This window comes from Centrocercus urophasianus, unplaced genomic scaffold, assembly GCF_019232065.1.
Source record: "Centrocercus urophasianus isolate 14NV4802_14NV808 unplaced genomic scaffold, USGS_Curo_1.0 seq_11, whole genome shotgun sequence".
NCBI classification, from domain to species: Eukaryota; Metazoa; Chordata; class Aves; order Galliformes; family Phasianidae; genus Centrocercus; species Centrocercus urophasianus.
Window position 1 is genome coordinate 43414576 of NW_024884253.1, and position 21996 is coordinate 43436571.

The 21996-nt window shown below is 39.6% G+C and overlaps 1 protein-coding gene across 2 annotated transcripts in view; it reads right to left on the reverse strand.

The window, feature by feature from the left end:
• Positions 1-21996, reverse strand: part of TAF4B (TATA-box binding protein associated factor 4b) — a 70378-nt gene that overhangs the window by 45151 nt on the left and 3231 nt on the right. Inside the window, exons 1-6 of one of the 2 annotated variants that reach the window (XM_042808917.1) lie at positions 13241-13334; positions 11343-11491; positions 10493-10600; positions 6130-6297; positions 5903-6028; positions 3425-3514 (exon numbers count right to left, since the gene is read on the reverse strand). In XM_042808917.1, coding sequence (XP_042664851.1) covers positions 3425-3514; positions 5903-6028; positions 6130-6297; positions 10493-10600; positions 11343-11491; positions 13241-13295 — 696 coding nt within the window. In that variant the 5' untranslated portion in view covers positions 13296-13334. Of the gene's footprint in view, positions 1-3424; positions 3515-5902; positions 6029-6129; positions 6298-10492; positions 10601-11342; positions 11492-13240; positions 13335-21996 lie in introns of those variants that run through there. The other variant, XM_042808916.1, reaches the window with a different exon arrangement.

Here is a 21996-nt window from a genome sequence, read left to right on the forward strand (position 1 = left end):
TGTTTCAATGTGCAATTTATGCTCCAGAGTAAGACCAATTGAACTATTCTATCTCAACATTTTTCATTTTGCCAAAAAAAAGTCTGCTATATCATAACAGCTGTGTTTACTCCATTTAGCTTCTCCAACAGAGAGCTACAAATTATCCAATAAGATCAGAAGCAAGTCCTGACGATGCGAGCACTTGTACACCAATACAGCTGTATCTACACTAGGGGGGGATACCACTTTACTAATGTCTGAATAGCTGCAGCAGCACAGCTTAAGCCAGTTAAGTTTTCTGCAGCTCGAGAACACTAGTAAAGATATCTGGCAACATCTCATTTTTAGTACAGCTATGTTTGAGAAGGTTAATGGACAGAATAATCTTCATGCCCTCCATAGATTTTCTCCTTGACTATTTACAATCTGTTATGGCTCAGAATCAGGGGAAATAATTTCTACAGCTACCAGCATATTCAAACAAAAACTTTTTTCCCTTGACAATTTTTGAAGTTTGTATGTCTCCAGCATAGTACTGTTGTTCTGGGCTTCATACAACAGGAACGTGATGTCTTGCTGATATACTGAGTGAGCAAATTCTTTGTACATCTGGGCTTTCTACAGCACTTCTATCTTTAATGTTTGCTTCCTCATCTTTTAAAGGATTGCTTAACTTTCCTAATGTTCCTGATGCAGTTTATTCAGGAAAAGCATCCAGCACAGATATGAACATCAAGATGGCACTGCAGCCAAAGTCAATGCTCTTTTCAACCTGTTGGAATCAGTGAAACAAAATACATGCAACAGCTGCATCGAAAGCCGCAGCTCAAAAGATAAGGACAGAGAACCTTCCCCAAAATTACACTTTACTAGCTAAAATGAGTTGGCAACAACCCTTATCAAACCTCTTCCCAGACTTGAGACACAAGTGTTTCCCCCAAACAAGGTCGGCAGTGAAGAGAAGTGCCTGTGAAGTCAGCTGCCATTTGGCACTCAGTCCCGTAGCAGCTGCCCACAGCACGTGCCAAGTAAGCCTGGTCTGTGCTACATAGCCTTAAGGTATGTCAGAAAAAAAAGCAACCAGGGTACAAGATGCTTTAAGGGATAGGTAATGCTATGACATCAGTTAAATTCAACCATTGTGCTTGAACAATGCTGAAGTCACAGTATTTTGTTGTTAACATACAACTGGGAGAGGGTACCTCATTAAGGATTACAGGGATGTGGATACAGCTGAAAGCAGAAAAGCCTATGTGGTACCTGACAGCACACAGCAGCTCTGTGTGACACCAGCCCAGGCCTTACACACGTCAATCTAAGTCCCATGGAACTGCCCTGAGGTCCTTACACCAAAACTGACCTGCTCCCCACACTGTGGGACAGCTTATTAACACAGCATAAGCATTTACATCAACACATGAGGACAGGGCTACATGTAAACTAATGAACATCTGAGGAACTCAAAGGGTTGTAGAAGTGTTAGTAAATGCAATGCACCAGCTCCCTGGTTCTTAGGCATGAGCTGGTCCAGGGAGCTTGCTACCTCCAGGCTGAGTTCTGGCTGTGCCAGATGCATGCTAGAGCTCTGCAGTGATACTGAGATTCCTCCACACTGCTCTGGGAACACAGCTAGTGTCCAGCAGGGATTCTTAGCCAGGGCCCTGCAGAAGGCAGACACATTACTTACAAAGCCAAACTTGCCCTGGCAGCTACCAGAGCTCAAAGAAAAGCTTTGTTAGTTGTGCTGACCCTGCATGCACAGCCTGGTCATTCTGACGCCAGGATAAAGCTGTCCAAAAGTAACAGAGTACTCTGTGCTGCAATTGTTGCACATGTTATTCCAGAAAGTTAACATGAAAAACTACAATATGTCATAATAATGCAAATAGGATAAAGGGAGAACTGCCTTTTGAGTTGCCCTTGAGTTTTTATAAGGAAACACCAGGAATTTAGACAGAGAGAAAAAAAAAAAAAAAAGACAAATAATTTTATTAAATCTAACAGAGAATCATAGATTGACTTAGGTTGGAAGGGATTTAAAGCCCATCCAGTTCCACCCCATAACATGGGCAGGGCTGCCACCCAGCAGCTCAGCTGCCTTAGGGCCCCATTCAACTGGCCTTGAGCACCTCTAGGGATGGAGCACCACAGCTTACATGGGCAGCTGTGCCAGCGCCTCTCTGCTTTCAGAGTTAACAATTTTTGTCAAAAATGGAATCTAAATCTCCCCTCTTTTAATTTAAAACTATCCCCCTTTTCCTATCACCATCTACCTATGTAAGAAGTCAGTCTTCCTCCTTGTAATAAGCTCTCTTTAAGTACTGGAAGGCCAGAAGACCTCCCTGGAGCCTTCTCTTCCCAGAATGAACAAACCCAACTCACTCAGCCTTTTTTCCTAGGAGTGGTTGCTCCAGCCTTCCAATCATCCTCATGGCCTTCTTCTGGATCTCTTCCAACAGCTCTACTAGCTTCTACAGCTTCTATTAGAATACTGTAGTCTTCTAGTCTAGCAAACTTACTATCAAAGCATTTGAAGGCTGCCACTATAACAGAAATATCCCATACCTGAACAGATCAGCACTATGTACCCAAAGTAGTAGCAACATTGCAAGATCATTGTTGTATGAACCGTCAAATATTAAGAAAACACCACTTAACCATTCTTCCTTGATGCACCACTGTGCCTATACTGAATGTCAAGGAAGTACAGATCTATCAGTTCTAAGAACACTGTATGTTGCAATTAAGTAAATATAATGAAGTTTCCCAAGTTTGCTGGGATTTAGTGATTGTTACATGACAAAGACATTCATTTTTTGTTTTGTCAATAAACTATTCTACCATATGATTAAAAAGTATGGTAGGCACATACACAGAAGAAAGGATTTTCTTATTTATACAATTATTTCCCTGAATGGAGATAGTTATCCTCAATTACTTTCTCTAAGTTGCAGCAACCCTGTCAGAAACTTTCTGGAGAAATGAGAACTTTTTTTTTAAAAAAGCAAAACAACTGTCTGCAATTAAACACAAGCCAGCAGACAACAGAATGCCAGTGTTATGCAGATTCTTTAAGCTTAAATACTGCAAAACAGCTTCTGTTGTCGCTCTTCTGTATTAGAATTCAAAGCAACTACAGCTTTGCTGAGCAAGTAAAAGGTCATCTTAGTGTAACTGTTGATGTATCAGCTTCCAAAAGATTCGTCTCCAGTAATAACTGTAATTACTCTCCAACCTGAGAATACAGCTGAAGGTAACTCTTCTGAAATCCCCCCACAAAAACCTGTCTGTCCAAGCGCAGCAGTCACACAGCATTAGCTTGGCTAAGCACCATTTCCTCAACTGATTGGAGGAAATAACAATTTGAAAGCAATTAAAACATTTTCTGATCCTCCGCCCTCCCCTCCAACTAAATACTTTATATCCACAATCAGACACTTACCTTGAGAAAAGGAACTAAATAGGGCTGTGGAGAAGACTTGAGCTCTACATACAGTTTCTTTGTAAATTCTTCTGGTTCAATTTTTGCTTCCTAAGAGAAAAGTATAATTGCAACAGTAATTCATAGGTATGAATGTTTTTTTTTTTTTTTTCAGGTGTATCAACAATTCATGAAAGTTTACACTATCATGATGTTGTTCACTTTCAGTACTCAAATACTTCTTTCCACCTGTATGTTTAAAGAAAGCATTTTAGGATATACTGATGTTATAATCTAGATACAGTATTAGAAAATTAAGTTTCTTTGTTAACCCACAGACACTGCAGCTGTTAATACACATGAGGATATCCGTTCAAATATTCACTAAAGTGACTCAAAAGAAACAAATTTATAAGTAACATCGATCCTTTTGAGTACATCTTTCATGCAGAAATATGCAAAATCCATCAGGAGTACTTATTGCTATAAAGGTAGTTTATCAGCATGAGGATCAAAATTTATGTAGAATGGAGACAAAAGACAGCTCCATAGCTTTTGTAAAATGATTTCAGTCTAATGCTCACGAAAGCATAATAAAGTGTAATACTTAATGTTTCTTTCTGAAGAAAGAGAAAGATCAGAACATCACTTCTGCATACCATTAGGGTAACAGTCCTCTCAATCGCTCTCTTCAATGCTCTTTACTCTTCCTGCCACAGACATCTATTTCAGTGGCTTCAGGTTAGGAAGCTGCAGCAGACTCCTGTGACCCCCTTATAGTTCAGTGCCCCAGCAACCCAGATGAAGTGGCATGCAGCCTCAGACTGGTGGCTACTGCTCACCCTGCCAGGTGATATCTTTCCTTCAGAAAGGTACAGAAGACAGAAGGCAGAGAGGCCCTCTTAACAAACCAGAGAAGTCAGCAGAGAAGTTATGCCTTTCGCCTCTATCCTCCCACAGAACAACTACATGGTCAGAGCAGGGGGCTTAAGGGCCATGTATTCACAGAAGAACAGAACTTCAAGCAGCTCAATTCTTGTCATTGGATCTGCTGCCTGTCTGGCTGTGGATGCAGGTCACTGAGGTCCCACTGATACAACTGCAGGGATTTGGTACAGCACATCTCAGTGCACATTAAGGTTCTTGACACCCACTCCATGAAATGCTGCCTTGAGGACCACTTTACTTCACAGCTGCTGTTTACGTGTTTCCCCTATGCATATGAAACATTAATTTATTCTGCATTCACACCATACACACATACTGAATAACAGAAAAACAGCATTTTAAAAATACTGCAAAAAGCAAACAAATGCACAGTTAAACAATTTATTAATGGCTGGTAATTACTGTTCTTTATAAAAAGCACTGTAAGCACAACAAGGATTAATTCTAGCACGCTCCAATGGAATTGTAGTGTATAGTCCAGCAGGGACAAAGAAAAAGGCAGTGGGAGAAGGGAAATCAAAGATTTTTGCAAGGCTGCATCTTAAAGCAATCTGTTCTCTCAAATTACACCTCTTTCTACACTATGCTTTTCTAGACTAAGAAATTCCTTCAGTACGACTTGCAAAACCATCTCCCTCTACCAGCACATATCCTTCTGCTAAAGTGGTGTTATGGTTTTGTGATTTTTGATTTTGGTATTCCACATCATAACATCATGTGGGGCACTGGGAGTTTAACTGTTAATGCTCAACTCCCGGGTACCTGCCCAGAAGAGAAGAACAACTACATTCCCCAGGGGAGAGGAGATACAACTCTGGCAAGGTCACCTCATGCGCTCTTTCTCGTCTGCTCTTCGTCGGTTCTCCTCCCATCTCCCTGCTGCTCAACTGGACTGCGCATCTCACCTCAGCTTTATGGTGAGGCCTATCCACCTTTCACACATTCTCTCTCTCATTATATTTGATTTATTAGCTTCAATTCTGATTATATTGTATTATGGTGTGTTATCTTGCATTCCGATACTATATTCAGTAAATTAGTTAGGCAAGCAGACAGGCTAGCAAGCCATCACATTATTTTCTCCATTCCACTGTCTAAAGACATGGGTAATTTCACACTCATTTCAATGGAGCTTCACCATCAGTGTGCAACTCAGTTCAGTCCTGGAGTAATAGAGACTCAGTAGTGAACTACAATCACCACAGCAAAACCCTTGCTATTGAGAACTCAAACCTACACTAATGTAGTCTAGCTCAGACCCAAAAACTACATAAAAACAATAAACTGTTCCTGTTGTCACAGTTACCTGTGTGCATAAAATGAAATTGGAATGAGAGGGGAAATTACAGTATGGAATCCATTTAAAATGCACATTATAAAGAAATATTCTGGAGGATCTGATGTACTCTACCACAACTCGAGTTGTTTAAAAAACAACACACCAACACAAGTAGAAAGAGAAGAAACAAAATTATGAAGTCAAAATTAAGATCAATATAAGATCAATATATAAATGTCACAACTTTGCTTTAAAAAAAAAAAAAGTCTCACCAATAGATTTTGCACCAGATTCTTCACATTCTGCCCCATCTCAGTGGCTTGAGGTCCACTACTAGATGCCAATTTTATTAGCGTAGCAAGGAAATTCTTGCATTTCTTCACATTCTCCAGCATCTCCTATGGTGGAAATAAAGACTGTTAGATGTCAAGTTGGCTCTCCAACCTCTGATGAATGTAGAGAATGTTAATTTTTAATTAAAAACTTTTTTTTTCCTTACTGTAGAAGTGCTGGTCTGTGCTACTGTTGTGCCCTCTGCTTTCACAGAGACTGCCTTTTGGGAGATGGATTGTGCAGGTGGTCCTGTAACTGGAAGTTTTACAGGTGTTCCAGTACTCAAAGGCTTTACAGCAGTAACTGCAGTAACACTAGCTGCTGCAGCTGCTGGCTGAAAAGAAAAATTTAACACTTCTGAAACCAAAGACTAGCACAAATAACACACGCTATATTCAGCTAGCATATTAAGTAGCACCCTTCCTCCTCACTCAAGATTATTATTTAAAACATAAGTGAACAAATCTTACCTTTACTTTCAGAAGTTTGATTTTTTTAATTTTTTTTTTTCTTTTTTCCTTTGAGAGACTATTTAATAATCTAAGTCACAGAACCTCCATAGCCAACCTGTTTTTAAGTCTATGAGTGGTAGGGAAGGACAAAGGCTTACCAATATTAAAAAAAGTGCCTGTAACTTCAAGTGAAGGAGAAGAAAAAGTAGTCGTGAAGAAACACATAGTTCAAAACCAAAGTTTAAACTTTGCCAGGCTTCTGTAGTTTAAGACTAATCAATTTAACACTAAGCCAAGTGACAGTACCCTGAAGATAAATACAACTTTAGGTAATTATTTATGTTCCTTTCTTCCCATTTGTGATATTCCTTATGTTTCCTGTCACACAGGCACCAGATGAAAAGTGTCGTGTCCATTTTGGAAGGATGCAGCAGCAAAAACCAGATGAACAAAAGCACCTAAGTAGTTCTTCCTGTTTTTTCTTTATGGGGACCAATGTCAAACTGTCTCAAATTCATCAAGACACAAACCCTGTCAAAACTCATGTATGAGTTTCAAATCTTTTCAAATCTCTTTATCTATCACCAGATACAGAAGCTCCAGTAGAATAAGAGTCATGAAGGCTTAGAAAAAACAACACACAAATGCCTTTCTCCTTTGCAAACTAGGCTAAAAAATACTAGTTGCCAAAGAAAACCTACTAAATATGAGTATTTCTATTTCAGGTCTAATTAGAATAAAAAGCATCCAGTCACATCATTCTTCTAATACAACATAACAAGTAAGATTTTGTCCCCCACTCCTTTTATTTTCTCAAGTTGCCTACTAAAAAGCCACAGATTGAAGCCATAGAATACAGAAACAAGCAAAGGTTCAGTTTAGCATTTGAAGCCTGCAGTTAGGTACTGTTTCTTCCTCCAGCCTTTCCCCAAAAGTCTCAAAAGAAAGGCTGTTTTGTAGGTCAAATTCATGTTTCAGATCTGCCCAACACAGCTGCTTTCACTGACTCCTAATACATTTAAACATCACCTTCGTTTAGCAATCACACTGCTAATTGACATTTAGTCATAAGATGGTAATGCAAGAGCCCAACTTACCTCATCATCAATTAAAAAAAAAGAAATTAAAAAATCAGAACTGGACAGAACATGTGTAGAATATCAACGTGTTTTAAAATATTTCAGGACAGGGAAAATTAGTGAGCAAACGCTTAAAGCTAGAGCAAAACACTGGCACTTTTGTTAAATTTTCTTTTTCCTGGGTGTATCCTGCTCCCCCACAAAGTGCTGCCAAGCTTGATATGAAAGAAGCAGTCAGCTACCAGAAAGCTTTCCAGCTTGGGCTCCCACCATTGATAACACTTTAATAGCTCTCTGCAGGATCTTTGCCACCACCACTGCCTCTTCCAAGGATGAAGCTCATCAGCTCTAAGACCACAGGGAGGCAAACTGGGCATGAGAATCCCACAAACAGATGGAAGGGAGGAAGACAGAAGGGGACAAAGTACAGAACTGTCAAGCTGCAATGCCCTGGGCTTTTAAAAACTGAAAACATGAGGTTTGCTGGAGCTGCTCTCTTGCAAATTCCAGTGTGTTTACACATCAGGTCCAGAACAGTATTTTATCAGCTGAGGGAGGAAACAACAGGAAGTCTGCCGGACCCTTTTCCCAGGAAGACAAGTATATGGGAATTAACTTCTGTCATCTGCCCTCAACCTTTTTACACTACTGACAATTCTCACTCTCACTTTGAGCAACAGAGAAACAGTCACACACACACACACAAATGGCATTAATCCTGCACATTTTGAAGTCATTTCAAGAGAAGTGCTCTGCATCTAAATGAAAGTGCCCCAGCATGATGCTAATTAGATACTTTGCAACCATGTTATTCCATCTGGGAAGAAGGAAAAAAATTAAAAAGTGCAGGTATTTTGTACAACCTCTGAGCTCAAACATTCAGGAACAAAAACAAATATTTCTGTAGATGAGGAGAACAGTCCTCGAGTCAGCAACCAGAGGGAGTTTTGCAGTGTACATCAGGTTATACTTCAAATGGGATAAGAGACAAATGAAGGCAAGTATCATTTCATCTCAACTTTTTATGTTCCCCACTTTTTGTGAGGACATGCTTATACACCAACATTCCCTTTCTGGACCTCAAAAAACACCTAAGGCTAAGACCAACAAGTTCTTTTAGAACTTCTGAACAACTCTGTAACCAAGGAAGCCAGGCTCAAGGCCTCTCTTCCTTTCTTTCCACAGGCAGTTCGTGCAACCTTACATACAGGCTCCCTTGACAGACCTCTTCCTTTTGGCTGCCCCAGAGCTAACACTGAAGTGGCCCTATGATAGATAGCGTGTATCCATACTGCACTTATTTACTCTATTATAAAAGGGACTTATGCAGAGTATTTTGCAAATACTGTGCAAAACATGCTCTGGGAAAGCCATTCCAAACAAAACAGCAGTATTAACTTTTCCTAGTCATCCCTCCTGCAGCCTAAATCAAGTTGTATGCTCATTAGAAGTGTTCAAGTTTCTACAAACTTTCTTGCCAAAAATACTGTCTACCTCTTTAAACACTTCACAAAAATCACAAGTTGAACTGATTACATCAAAGATGAGCCAAGAAAGTACAGAAGAACCTTTTTAAACACAAATGTAAGTGAAATTAGTTAACAGAATGATCAACATTTATTCACATTAAATGGTGAGGATGTATGCAGCTTCACCCATCTAATGGAAAAAAATCTTTACATCCATCTCTTCCCTGAAGTGTAAGGATAGTACAGCAGATGACTTTTGCTTTTACATTCCAAAGACCCCTGTGTAGAGATCACAAGCACACAGTTTGCAAGCTAGTAATTCAAAATAAAAATAGGTCAGGAATATCCACTATTATTCTTGACAGACACAAAGCATACATTGCTTCCAATTCTAAGTGAAATAGAAAATGTATTAGAAGAGGTCTCTGGGTTTCCCCTTCCATTCCAATACTATCCACCTATAGCGAGAAGGAAGAGAGAAAACATCACAGACAGAGCTGTGGGTAGTTTTCAGTTACTAATACAGAAGAACAGCAGGAGGACAAATCTGTAAGTCAGACTATTAGTTACTGCTGTCAGCAAACTTATCTCTCCATCTTTCACACACTCAAGGTCAAGAACATACATCCAGATTGGATTTTTTTTTCTCCTCATTTTCTGAATGCTTGGTCAACTGCTACTGCTCAAGTCAGCTGGGCCACAAAAAAAAAAAAAAAAAAAAAAAAAAAAAAAAAAAAAAAAAAAAAGACAAGTACAAACAAAATCTCTGATTTCTCCCCCAGCCTACAGAGAGAACAGAACAGAAAGAAGCAGTTTGCTTTTCGTCACATGTGCACACACATATATCCAAACCCGTGGTCCCCTGGAACAGAGAAACAACTGGATCTGTGTCTCATATTCTACAAGTATCAATGGTCTCATCGGAGTAGTCCTATATCATTTCACTCTGCTAATGAGAAACAAGACAAAAAACAATAGAAAAACAGTAATACATTTCCAGTAATTGTATATCTACATATTTTTGCAATCTGTCTACTAAGTTCACTTAATTCACTTGCTTCAGCCTATAATGAGAAAAAGGAAACAAAATCTCAAAACCTCAAACTTGAGAAAAAAAAAACCTGACTGGTACAGATAGCTCATTTTCCCTTCAGCACCATTCTTAACTATACTTCCTCTCCACCCCCCGAAGTAATCAGGGAACCCAAACATAAAAGCATTAGGAAGTCTCCATTCCCCAGAAAAGCTTCAGCTGGAGCTTGGAGGAGCTCAGTCACAGAGCACAAATGCACTGAAAATGGTTCTTTAGACTATTTATTTTACACATTGTTCAATGCTATTGTGAGAGTGCTTTCTACTACAGTGAGGGAAGATGATCTGACACATGCTGGCAGAGGCATAATTAAATTAAGAGCAGAAGTTATCAGCTTAGTGAAAACCACATTAGTTAGAAATAACAAGAATGCATCTATGTTTTCTTCAGTTCTCTCCATCACTTCTTCCATTGTACAATGAATCTTGCCACCTACCTGCATAACAGCAGGTGACTGAACAGTAGAAGTCACAGCATTTGTTGTTTGAGATAATGGTTTCAAAGGAGTAGGTACTGCTTTCTTTATTAACTGGGTTCCAGAGTTCTTAAAAAAGAAAAGTAATAACAGTATTCATACACATGCAGAGAACAGTTGTCAGACAAGCCAGTGACAAAACATACCCTGAAGTTAGGATTTGTTCTTGTTGGATATAAACCACTCATAAAATAACAAGACAAGTAACATTCATACAACCCGTATGCTTGAAACGCTTTCCAACAAAGCTATCTGCCTACTGGTTTTCTATGTGAGAACATATTCAGAGACAATTAGCCACTAATCCTAATCAAAATAAAATGATTAAAGGATAATAATGTTGGTTGTATTAAGTAGATGCCTCTTTTTTGGATCAACTCTTACTTTCCATTGTAAAAAATGTAAGCAAAAAGCCAGCAGAGTTTAGGGAATGAGAAGGAACATCCTTCAAGGGAAGAAGCAAAAGGTTCTCAGTTTCCTTTTGCTCCAGAGAAGTATCCCATCAGAAAACCAAAAAGCTGCAGTTACACTAGCAATAACCATTTAGGTAGCAGCTGGTTTAAAAAAAAAAAAAAAGGAAAAATACAGAACATCGTTCTTGTAAGACAGGAATTCCTTAATTTGTATAAACCCAAATGTAACAATTAGCAGTTTGAAAGACAGAAAGATAGGCACAGTGATGTTCATGTACAAAACACACCAATCACACTGCTGAGAAAACATTCAAATGCTTAGTTAACTCTTAACAGCTTATTTGCAAGCCCTGCTATGACCATGTTAACATACAAATTAAACCTGTGAGGGAATTTACCTGTACAGCACATATTCTCACTGCAGGTGTGCTGCTAGGTACAGACACTCGTACACTTGTGTTATTTTGTGGTTGAGGTTGTGCTCGTGCTATTGCTTGTTGAGATACTAGCATCAGTTGACCATTACTGCTTCTGATAAGAACAGTTCCTGTTGGAGAAAAACATCCAGTGTTAGAAATTAAGGGATGTTATGGCTTTGCTGTTTCTGTGGAAGAAATAGCTAGACCATATTGATAAGCAAATCTAACATTTAGTTTCTTACTCCAAGGAACAGCTGCTCAAGAAGTAAGCACTAAAAGCCAACAACAGTTTTACTCTGCATTTTATGACAGTAAACAATCCCTAACGTAAAGTGACAAACTTGACCAGACAGCCATATCAAAACTTTACACGACTAATTGCAAATCAATCCATCATTTGAGTCAAAAGAAATTTGGGATTTAAAAAAAAAAAAAAAAAAAAAAAAAGACAAGCCATTCCTCCCCACCACCATACAGACTTTCTGGAATTACTTTAACAGTAAACACCCTTCAAACAGTTCTTCAGTCTGAAAAATGCATCACCACTACTAGAATTAGCCGCTTCTACACATTTTGACTTTCTGAACACTTAGCTGCACGCTTACAGGTGAAGACACAGTTTAGAGGAAGTCTATACAAGAAAATGGAGCCTGAATAATGTCAGTTCGCCTACCTACATCAAGGCCATCCCCTTAAACGGAAGGCAGTGGTGCCCCACTGAAAGCTAAGCCTACTCACACATATGAAGGTGTCCCTCTGTCAAGAATCTGTCCAAAAACATTCAAATTTTATGGATTTAATCAAAGTTGGGTACAGCCAAACAGGAAGATTTCTTTGAAAAAATAGACTCTTCTGCTTTGTTTCTTTAGTGTTTATTTTTCCTTCTAAGCCCACAGAGCACAACAGAACACAAACAAGCCTACCACCTTTCTCTCATCCTGTCAGCAATAATGACCAACAATTTAACAATTAACAAACATAAGTATTTTTTACTAAAATATTACTTTCAATTAAAAGTACACTAAAGAGAATCATATGCTACAACACAGTGTCATGCACTCTGCATTTGGAAGCCACTCAGCTACCAATGCCCTCCCTTCCTCCCTGTCAGTCCTTACAAGGGCTGGACGCCTGAAAATCCAGATCTTTCATCAGGGTCACAATTACAAAAAGCCAGATGGATTCCTGGCCTCAACTGCTGCAGATCCTTTACAGCAGCTACAGAGCTGCTTGTTTTTGCTGGCACATCACCTCCTTTTACCTGAAACAGCAGCTACTACCATTGCCCCACACAGTAGTTGCTCACACATCCCAGTACATAACTACATCCCAGTAAATAAATAAGAGTCAATAAGAGTATTTAAACTTATTTTTTTTCTTAGAGGGTTGCACAGAACTCCAGAGAATCTGCTCTAGCAGGGAGGAGATGGATCCCATCCCTTCCAACTCCTACAGTTCTGTAAAGCTGAGAATTTTCTTGCAGGCTAGCCAATATCTAGAGAATCCCATATATTCAATGCACATTTATAATATTTTCTGGTGTATAATAACTCTGTATCAAGAGAATAATCTTTTCACTACCTGGCTTGTTTAAAGAAGTCAAAATACAGCATACAATATAACCTAAAATTTTTCTTTTGAGTTAAAATAAACAGCACACTTAAAGCAGCAAGCACACAAAAAAAAAAAACCAATAAACACAAAGCTATAGCTATGTGCTTAGAAGCAGCTTTTCATCCCAAAAGCGTAAGAGGAAACTGCAAGGCAGCAAAAAACTTTGCATAAAACTCTGAAAAGACAACACATCACTACTTAAATAACACAAACTAAGACTGAAGAAGCTGCATCTAGAATGATTCCCCCCATTCTCAACCAACCTTGCCAGGGCAGATTCACAAGACAGTTGCAAATCCAGAAAAACACTTGTTCCATTTGACAACTCAGCTTTCTCCTGCTCCTCTGAAATCTTGACTACAGTTACATTTCGGTACAGATGGATGTTTTAATCTAATCCATGAATGCCTGGAATCACAGAAGACATACCTGGTTTTCAATTTTCTTTTCACACTATCTTATTTAAACAGTGATTCATTGCATGCAATTTCTCACCAGTCAGAAAAAGTGCATTTTTCCTTGTTCACATCACATGTTTATGCAGATTCCAGGGGAAGAGAGAAAGCTGATGATGCACACATTTTGATAGCAAGAGCATTTCTCTCTGCACTAGGTCTATATCCAGGACTGCAGAACTATTACTTCTACTAGTTTTAGGTTTTCCCTTTCTCAGCTTACTTAAAAATGTTAACGCTAGCTCTACTCTAAGAAGGTGTCTATAAATTTAATTCAATTCCTTTTGAGATTTGGAACATATTATACCCTTTGTTTTCATATATTTGGATATTTTATCGTTTGATTTTTTTCTTAGCAAAACTGACAGAAGCACAGATGCTGTATCTCTGAATTCTACTCCATACGATAGGATAATTACCACAGTTAGCACAGTTATATGGTTATTTTTTGCACAACTGGTGTGAAGTTTCAGTTAAGCTCCACCAGAAATGAACATCATGCCTGAAGAGTATTCTCTCCTCCAGTCACCTCAATGGGAAGCGCTTCCAGCAGGCTCCGCTTGACAAGAAATTAACACAAGAGATACACTGGCAGCAAGCTTATGCAAATACAGTACAGTTCATAAGCAAATTATTGAGCAATTAAAAGAAAAGCACAAAAAACCCTTCCAACCATAAATACTGACAGCTTGCAGTAACCCATTTCATTGTGACAGTCAACTAACCCATCAGCATCATGCACTGAAACACAAGGCAACTTTCCACCCAGTAGCAGAATTAATTTGCAGAAGGACATCCATGCTTCATCAAAGCTGTTAAAAATGCCTTCAAGCTTGTTATGGGTGAGAGCATCCATAGCAGAAGTTACCCAAAGCTACTCCAGTCTTGTAGGCCTCTCTGGCATAACAGGAACCTTTCCACTTAGAACAAACTTAAAATTCTGCTCTATTTGTACAACTCAGCAGAATTTTTATACAGTGAAAGCCTCTTCACGTTCATAGTTTTTTGCAACAACTAGTGAAACTAGAACTCTAAAACCAACAAGCCCAATGCGATGGTAACTCACCACTATTGTTCTTGCAGGTGTAATACCTAAATGGCTGACTTTAGAAAATATATTAAGACAAATTTGAAACTTCCACTATTGCAATCGGTGTTACGAAAAGCCATAAGACTTCAAAGCCTCAAACACACAGTTTGGCCATTACAACCCAATGTTAAGAATTGACAGCAAACCAAGAAATGGATCATCTAAAGAATTTCCATTTCTGATTGTGACAAATTATACTTTCCCATATCTTCAAACAAAAAAAAACCCACAACCAATGGATACTTCCCTTCCACCTTGAAACAGAAGAAATGACCTAATGCTGAAGTTACTAATCCTACCTCCAGATGCAGTCCTGTAGGAAAGCCAAGAGGGAAGGAACTGACAACCTGACCCAGCTCAGCTCCCTCTGAGGCTAACCAGAAGGAACCACACTACAGGTTCTCACACTGAAGTCTCCCTGACAGCTCTCCTCAGTGACCTGGCTTCTCCTTTAGAGAAGCTCCGGGAGCTCAGCCTTCAGAAAGGATGCTCAGTACCACTCAGACCAGGGCTGGGCAGTCACTACTCACAGCACGTCTTACCCAGCCACAACAGCAGCTTGTGCTATGGAAAACCAAAACCTGTCTATTAAATTCCCATTTGCTACTTCAAATACAAGAAAACCCAGCTGTAAGTTTATGCTTTGCCAATCGTACCTGCCAAGGAAACCAAGCTTTTTCTAAACATATTAGAATCCAATTTGAGTTTTCTAAACCATGGCTGTGCTTATCATCCAAGTTGGAAATAAAAAAAAGAACAAACATAGGTTAGTGGAAGGAGCAGCTTCCAGATACCTGATGAAGTTGAGGGACAAGTATCTCTTCATTATAACCAGAAACATCACAGACAAAACGTTACCAGATATGTAAACAAAGTGAGATTAAGGCAGAGATCTGTTTATATCATGGTAACATCACCTGCATGGCTTCAGGGAATAGTGACAACAAAACTGCACTATTGCAAATAAATTTAAGTTGTGCCACCAAGCAAAGCCCAGGGCTTCCCCAACAGTGCTGCACAACAATGAACCTTAAAAGCATCCCACAAGAGCAACTTTCACCATTCAATTTCTGTCAAGGCCACTTCCAAAGGAGAACAGCCAAAAGGAGTTTGCAGGTACCTGAGATGCACTAGCTAGCAGGTGTGCTCCTGTGGAGATGCACCATATGTTGTTACATTTGAAGCTTAAACTGTCATGTTGAATTGCTGCTTTGATTACATGATTTCCAACAGAACTGCTTAGCACAACAGCTCTTTAGAACTGCTTTGCAATAGTAGACTGCAGTGCAACATAAGAAAGTGAAAAGAAGTCTCCTACTTAGGAAATCATACCTTTCACACCTGCTTCCTAAATAAAACACAAGCAAGAACAAACTAAAAAAAAAACAAAAACAAAAGGCATTTTTTCTTGAGTCATTTAAAAGTTACAGATTTCAGGAGTAAGACAGATCTAAAACACTCATTATTAAAGACTGACTACTTAAACAGTGACCATAGCAAGGTGCACTGTGTTGTAGATAGGCTGCAAAAGTCCACTACAGATAAAGTTTTTATGAAATACCATGAAAGACAGGATAGGTGAGTTAGATACTGTGTGACCCAACTTGTACATGACTCAATATGCTGGGACCCTATTTTTTCAGATTAAGTATGGACCCCACAGCATGCACAGTAACTACTTAATCCTCACAACCCCCCAACCAGTATCTGAATTTTCCTGAATATCTACTTCAGATTCCTGTACTGAATATGAAGAAAGGAAGACAGCCCAATCCAGAGACAACATCAACGACAAGTGTAACTTCTCACTCTTAAAATGATGCAACCACAGAGGTTTAGCTGCTAGGTTTAGCACCTAGTCCACTGAGATGAATGCTATCTTCTATTCTAAATTGAATACAATTGTATTTGGACCTGATCTTCTGGAGAGCCACAGGTATCTCCTGCTTGGGGATTTCTTGTGACATCTCTTAAGAGTTTCCAGACAAGCAGGACAGAGGGCTTGTCTACACTACACAGACCAAACTGACTTGCTCAGCTTGTAGTAGACTGCATTCATAAAGCACTTCACTGCATGAGACAATCATCACAAACCTGTGGAAGATGATGTCAGTAGATGCAAGAGAAATTCAATCATGATTGGAACTCAGGAACTGTGACTAGTGCATGGATTTTGCAGTACCACCTTAAGATACTTAATGTTTACTTCTAATTGAAGACTCCTCGTTTTGCACAGAGGTACATGGATCTTCATGTACCCCACGGATCAAGAAAAGCATTCAAAGGGAATAATCCTAATTTGCGTTTATGCTACAAGAGAACAGAGATAGGTTTGGTAAAGCACAAGGGTGCAGGGAAATACCATATCCCACAAGTGCTTAAATGAGTTGATTGCATCTTTGCCAATTGCACAAACACCACAACGTGAACTTATGAACTCTGTCTTCATTTCAGCTGCAACAAAATTGGTTTCTTCAGAGCACCTGATATGATGCTGTTTTGGTTCTAGGAGAAAAACACTGTTGGTAACACACACGTGTTTACAATTGCCTGCTAAACTGTTGTGCAAAGGCAAGGCCATTCACAGAGAAGGGTCCAAGGAGCTGGGAGGGAACAGAATTAGGACAGCTGACTTAAACTGGCCAAAGAGATACTCTATACCACATGATATCAAGCAGAACAGGTCTTGAGGGAGGGGGGGAGTTCATCTCTCCCTCTTCTTCCACAGCTCAGAGGGCTGGCTGGGCATCAGTCAGAGGGTAGTGAGCAGTTACTTGTGCATCACTTGTTATGTACATTCATATATACATACAGCCATAACTATTTTCCTTTTCTCTAACTTAGTAAATAGTTTTATCTCAACCTGTGAGTTCTACTTTGGTGGGGCGTTTTTTTGTTTGTTTGTTTAATTCTCTCCCTCACCCCACTGAGAAGAAGGGGGAAGTGAGCGAATGATTGCGTGGTGATGAGCCAGCCACCTGCTAGGTTAAACCACAATGCTCTGGCCTATAACTTCTAATGCAATAAAATGCTAAAAACACAAATATCTGAAGTCAAGTTTCGGGCACAGCTTAATGAGTAAGTTATCCAAACTGCTGGATGCTAGCTGCTCACTGACGCATTTTTTGTGCCCAGACAGATATCTGTTCCACAGACCAGCAGTCCTGCCCTCTCCTCCCCACAGCATTTACACCTTTTCACAGATTACAGGCCCGTGCTCCCATTAAGAGTTTTCCTGCACTTTGCACAGAGTTAAAACTTCATTATTTAGAAGTATATTAATATCCATGCAATTTTACAGAGTTACAGTAAAAACCCCATACAAAAACATAACCAGCCCATCTGCAAGGTAGAGCACTCTTACTTACAGCAAAGAAGAGATGTTCATATCAAACACTGAAGACAACCTGGACATTGTGTTGGATCTTGGAGGGGCTATAAATAACTGACAGATCCTAGATGTTTTCTGGGCCTAGTTCCAAGATGGCACTACTGCTTCTATTCAAATTCGAAGTGTATTTATTACACTAGAATCCCAAGAGTTTCTGGTTTTATTATGGGCAAGCATACGGGATTCCAAGCCAACTCTGCATTCCACTAGACAGTCTTATCTGATATCATGAGAACATCTAACTCACATTCTTGAGCCATGTCTTTCAGCTCCTGGGATTATTCTATGGTTCTATGATTTCCCATCAGCATTTCCACATCTTATCTCCGTGGCTTGCAACTTTACTACACAAAGCTCGGCTTCTTGCCTGTCTAAGGAATCAGACAATTCTAGGACTTTCTATAGATAAAATGATCTGACTGAGTTCTAATGGACCCAAGTTACTTCAAGAAGGAGTTTTGTGCATTTGAGAGGACTCCGCTGATAGCAACGAAACACTACCTCAGACGAGCCCAAGTGGCATTTCCTTGTTTTCTAGAGAATTTCTGCTACAAAAAGGTACTGAATCCATATTCCACACCCTTTTCTAGCTAGCCCTGAGGTCCTAGTCTTTACTGAAATTATTTAAATCTGAAGTTTGAAGTCTGAGACATTGCAGCACACAGCTTCCTAAGAATCAGTACCCTGCACTTCCCATTTCCAGAACGCTCTTACAGAGAAGTTGTTAGAAAGAAACAGGAAACTCATTCAACAAATATAAAAAATTTAAATCAAAAGATGGTTAAAAAAAAAAAAAAAAAAAAAACTGGCACCACAACAGAATTCTAATACAAGGCAGCATCATCCCCCTTTAGATCCCTGTCTCCTTTAAATAAGAGGAGAATTAACTCAATCCAGATTAGCTTCACAATGAGACTTTTGTTTTCTTAGAGTTCACGCAGAGAACAGCAGCAGCAGGTTGAATTCCACTTGATTTTCTCTAACAGCACAAATTCACCCCTCTTTTGAATGGATTTTCATATATTTCAGTAAGACAGGCAAGGGGCTTAACACTGAGTTTTAACACTGATTATCGCCCTTCTCCTAAACAGGATGGAGCAAACAAAAATTCTAGTAGAAGACAGCAAAACTTTTATGGAAGTATTAACTCCTCTCTACACAGATACTGTTGAAACAGTAACTAACTGTGTGATATTTCAACAGTAATAAGAAGTTACATAAAGGCATTCTGAAGAAAGAAAATGGAGATGTGAAGGGTCCCATGGGGAGCATCTGAGATAACTGTGATGGCTTGGTAGAGACTTTATCACTAAATTCCCTGAAAGGAGGTTTTACTGAGGTGGGAGTCAGCATCTTGGGACCCAGGTAACAGCAATAGGATGAGAAGTAATGGCTTGAAGTTGTGCCAGGGGAGGTTCAGATTGGACATTAGCACAAATTTCTTCTCAGGAAAAGCGGTGAGGTATTGGAACAGGCTGCTCAGGGAGGTGGTGGAGTAACTGCCTCTGTAGGCTTTCAAGAAAAGCATAGATGTTGCACCGAGTGATGCGGTTTAGAGCAGTAACAGACATGAGTTGCTGTTTGGACTAGATGATCTTGGTGGTCTTTTCCAAGCTTAATGATGCTATGAATACACTTAACTCTTTCAATACAAACATTCCCTTGTAGTACACTACCAAATAGACGGATCTGGCTTCCTGAGGGCTCCACATCAACTATCTGGCAACTTCCACTTGGCAAGCTGCAGGTGAAAGCCTTCAGGAGGTGTGCCAACCAGAGGATATTGCATCACCCACCTTTCAATTCTGCCTGAATATCCACACAAGAAACTTTCCTATGAGCAGCTAATACTAACAAACCCACTTCTCCTGCCTCCGACAAATTGGGACTGTGCACTGAAAGAGGCCTGCAACCACGAGCTGTGAAAACCAAGTGCCATAACATCCATCTGCTCCACCAAGTTACCCAGCAAGAACACTGAGCTTCATGAGTTTTCCAGGCTTAACAGAAACTAGATTTGCTCATTAGTAACAAGGATTTTCTATTTGCCATCATGTTTTCCTTACTTCAGTCTTGATTGCAGAGTATTTTCCTGCAATACTAGTAGAAAAAATCTGCCAGAGGACTTTATTCTTAAGGTGACAGAAATGGCAGGACAGACCTTGATTATCACAATCTCAACAAGAAGTACATTACCTGCCTCTATTGTGGTATTTTCACCTTTGTAAATTAAACATCTTTTTCTGGAGAAATCACCAGAATTTTCAGAGAAGTAGCTTTATGCAAAAAACTTCAAATGACAAAAGACAAAGATAAGCCCTAGAACAATACAAATTACTCATTTTTTATATTCCTCAAAGCTTTGCAACTTATACCAAGACTTGCATAAGTAACTGTAAGATGCAATTCTACTCAATAAGCTTACCACAGATTTCCACCACATGGCACAGCAAATACTTGGTTCTGTAAGAGAACTTAAAGAAGGCTGTTATTTCAAACTGCTTGAAATAAACAACTCAAAGCTTATCTACTTCACCAGTCTTTGAGAAAGTAATACTGAATTATCTTCAGTATTTTTTCATCCATTTGTGCACTGATGATGCTATTTTTTCTGCTGTAAAGGGTCCTCTAAATACCGCAAAAGCAATAGAAGTCAGGCTCACATTTTCTAAGGATTAAGTTAAGCATTCACCAATCAACAGCTGTAATTCTGTGCAATACAGCCCAATTGACTTTAAGATTGGAACAGCCTAAAACACTAATTTTACTGAGCATCGTATTTCAGTGCTTCAGTATTCAGAGCGCATTTGCTTTTATGTGAAAACCATAAATCTAGAAATTAGCTTTATATCTACTGCCAAGATTGAAATCATAATTCCCATAGGGCACCACATTTAATGATATGAAGGCATTGTTGTGCTAGACACATTCAGTTGTGAAAGTCAAATCAAATCCTACGGAGCAGTTGAAATTCCTACTGGCTGCAGAAGAAGACTTTTGCTCACTACCTGTTAAATTTGAATTGGTTCCTCAGGTCTGCCACAGCTTTGACAAACACTCAGGAAAGAGCTGACTGGCATTGGTGCTTTTGAAGAGAGAAGTTTTCAATCAACTCAGGTAAACCTGCCAAGCAGAGGACACTATTGGGATATTAAAGGTTGAAAGAATGCATCATTTAGCACCTTCTGGTCATCTACAGGACGAGTTTTATACTTAGAATTCAAGAAATTGTCCACATCCAGGAACTGCAGACTTTGAAGCAAAGTCTCTAGCTTCCTGATCTGCTGGAAGAACATTTTGACTAACCACTTACTAAACAATCAAAACATAAGAAGTTAAAAATTAGCACTTCTATTCTAAAGCAAAGGACTGATGCAACTATGAAAACATCAAAACCCTCATGCAGCTTTACAGCCAAGAAACAGCATCAGAATGGAACAAGGGAGATTCAGAGTGCAGTACAGGAAAGCCACTATGCTGGCTGAGACGTGGATGATGATATTTGTCTGCTTTCACCTACACAAACAACCTTAGAGCCACACAATTAGGAGAAACACAGGGACACTGCTTCAGTTCCCTTCTCCTTCCTGCAGGTGCCTGCTTCACTGTTCACCTGCCTCCTGCCACAACACTCAGTTGTGCCTTCTCAACAGCTATCTGCTATCAGCCCAGATAAGCTGCAGGCAGCAGAAAGCTTGCCAGGGACAGGCCAAAATACACAAGCGAAGACAACTGAACTGCAAATAGGAGCCAAGGACCTGTACCTGACACTGTTTTGCCTTCAAGGCAGATGGAGAGGAGCTTTGGTGTAGTAGCTGAGCCTCACACAAGCATGCTAGCCTAAAGTAAGGCAGAGTCAGGACACAAGCCCAGATGTGTGAAGTAGACACCTCCAGCGGTACTGGCTCACCAGCAGCACCAACCAGAACCAGGTAGATCAGCTCTCTCCCACAGAAAGCCCGCCACAGTAAGCAGATCCAAAGGTAACAACAGAGGATCAGCCAGATGAGCTCTGTAATGTTTTGTCCCTTCGGGAGAGAAGCAGATACAACTGACTGTCTGTTCCAACACCTGTACGCAATT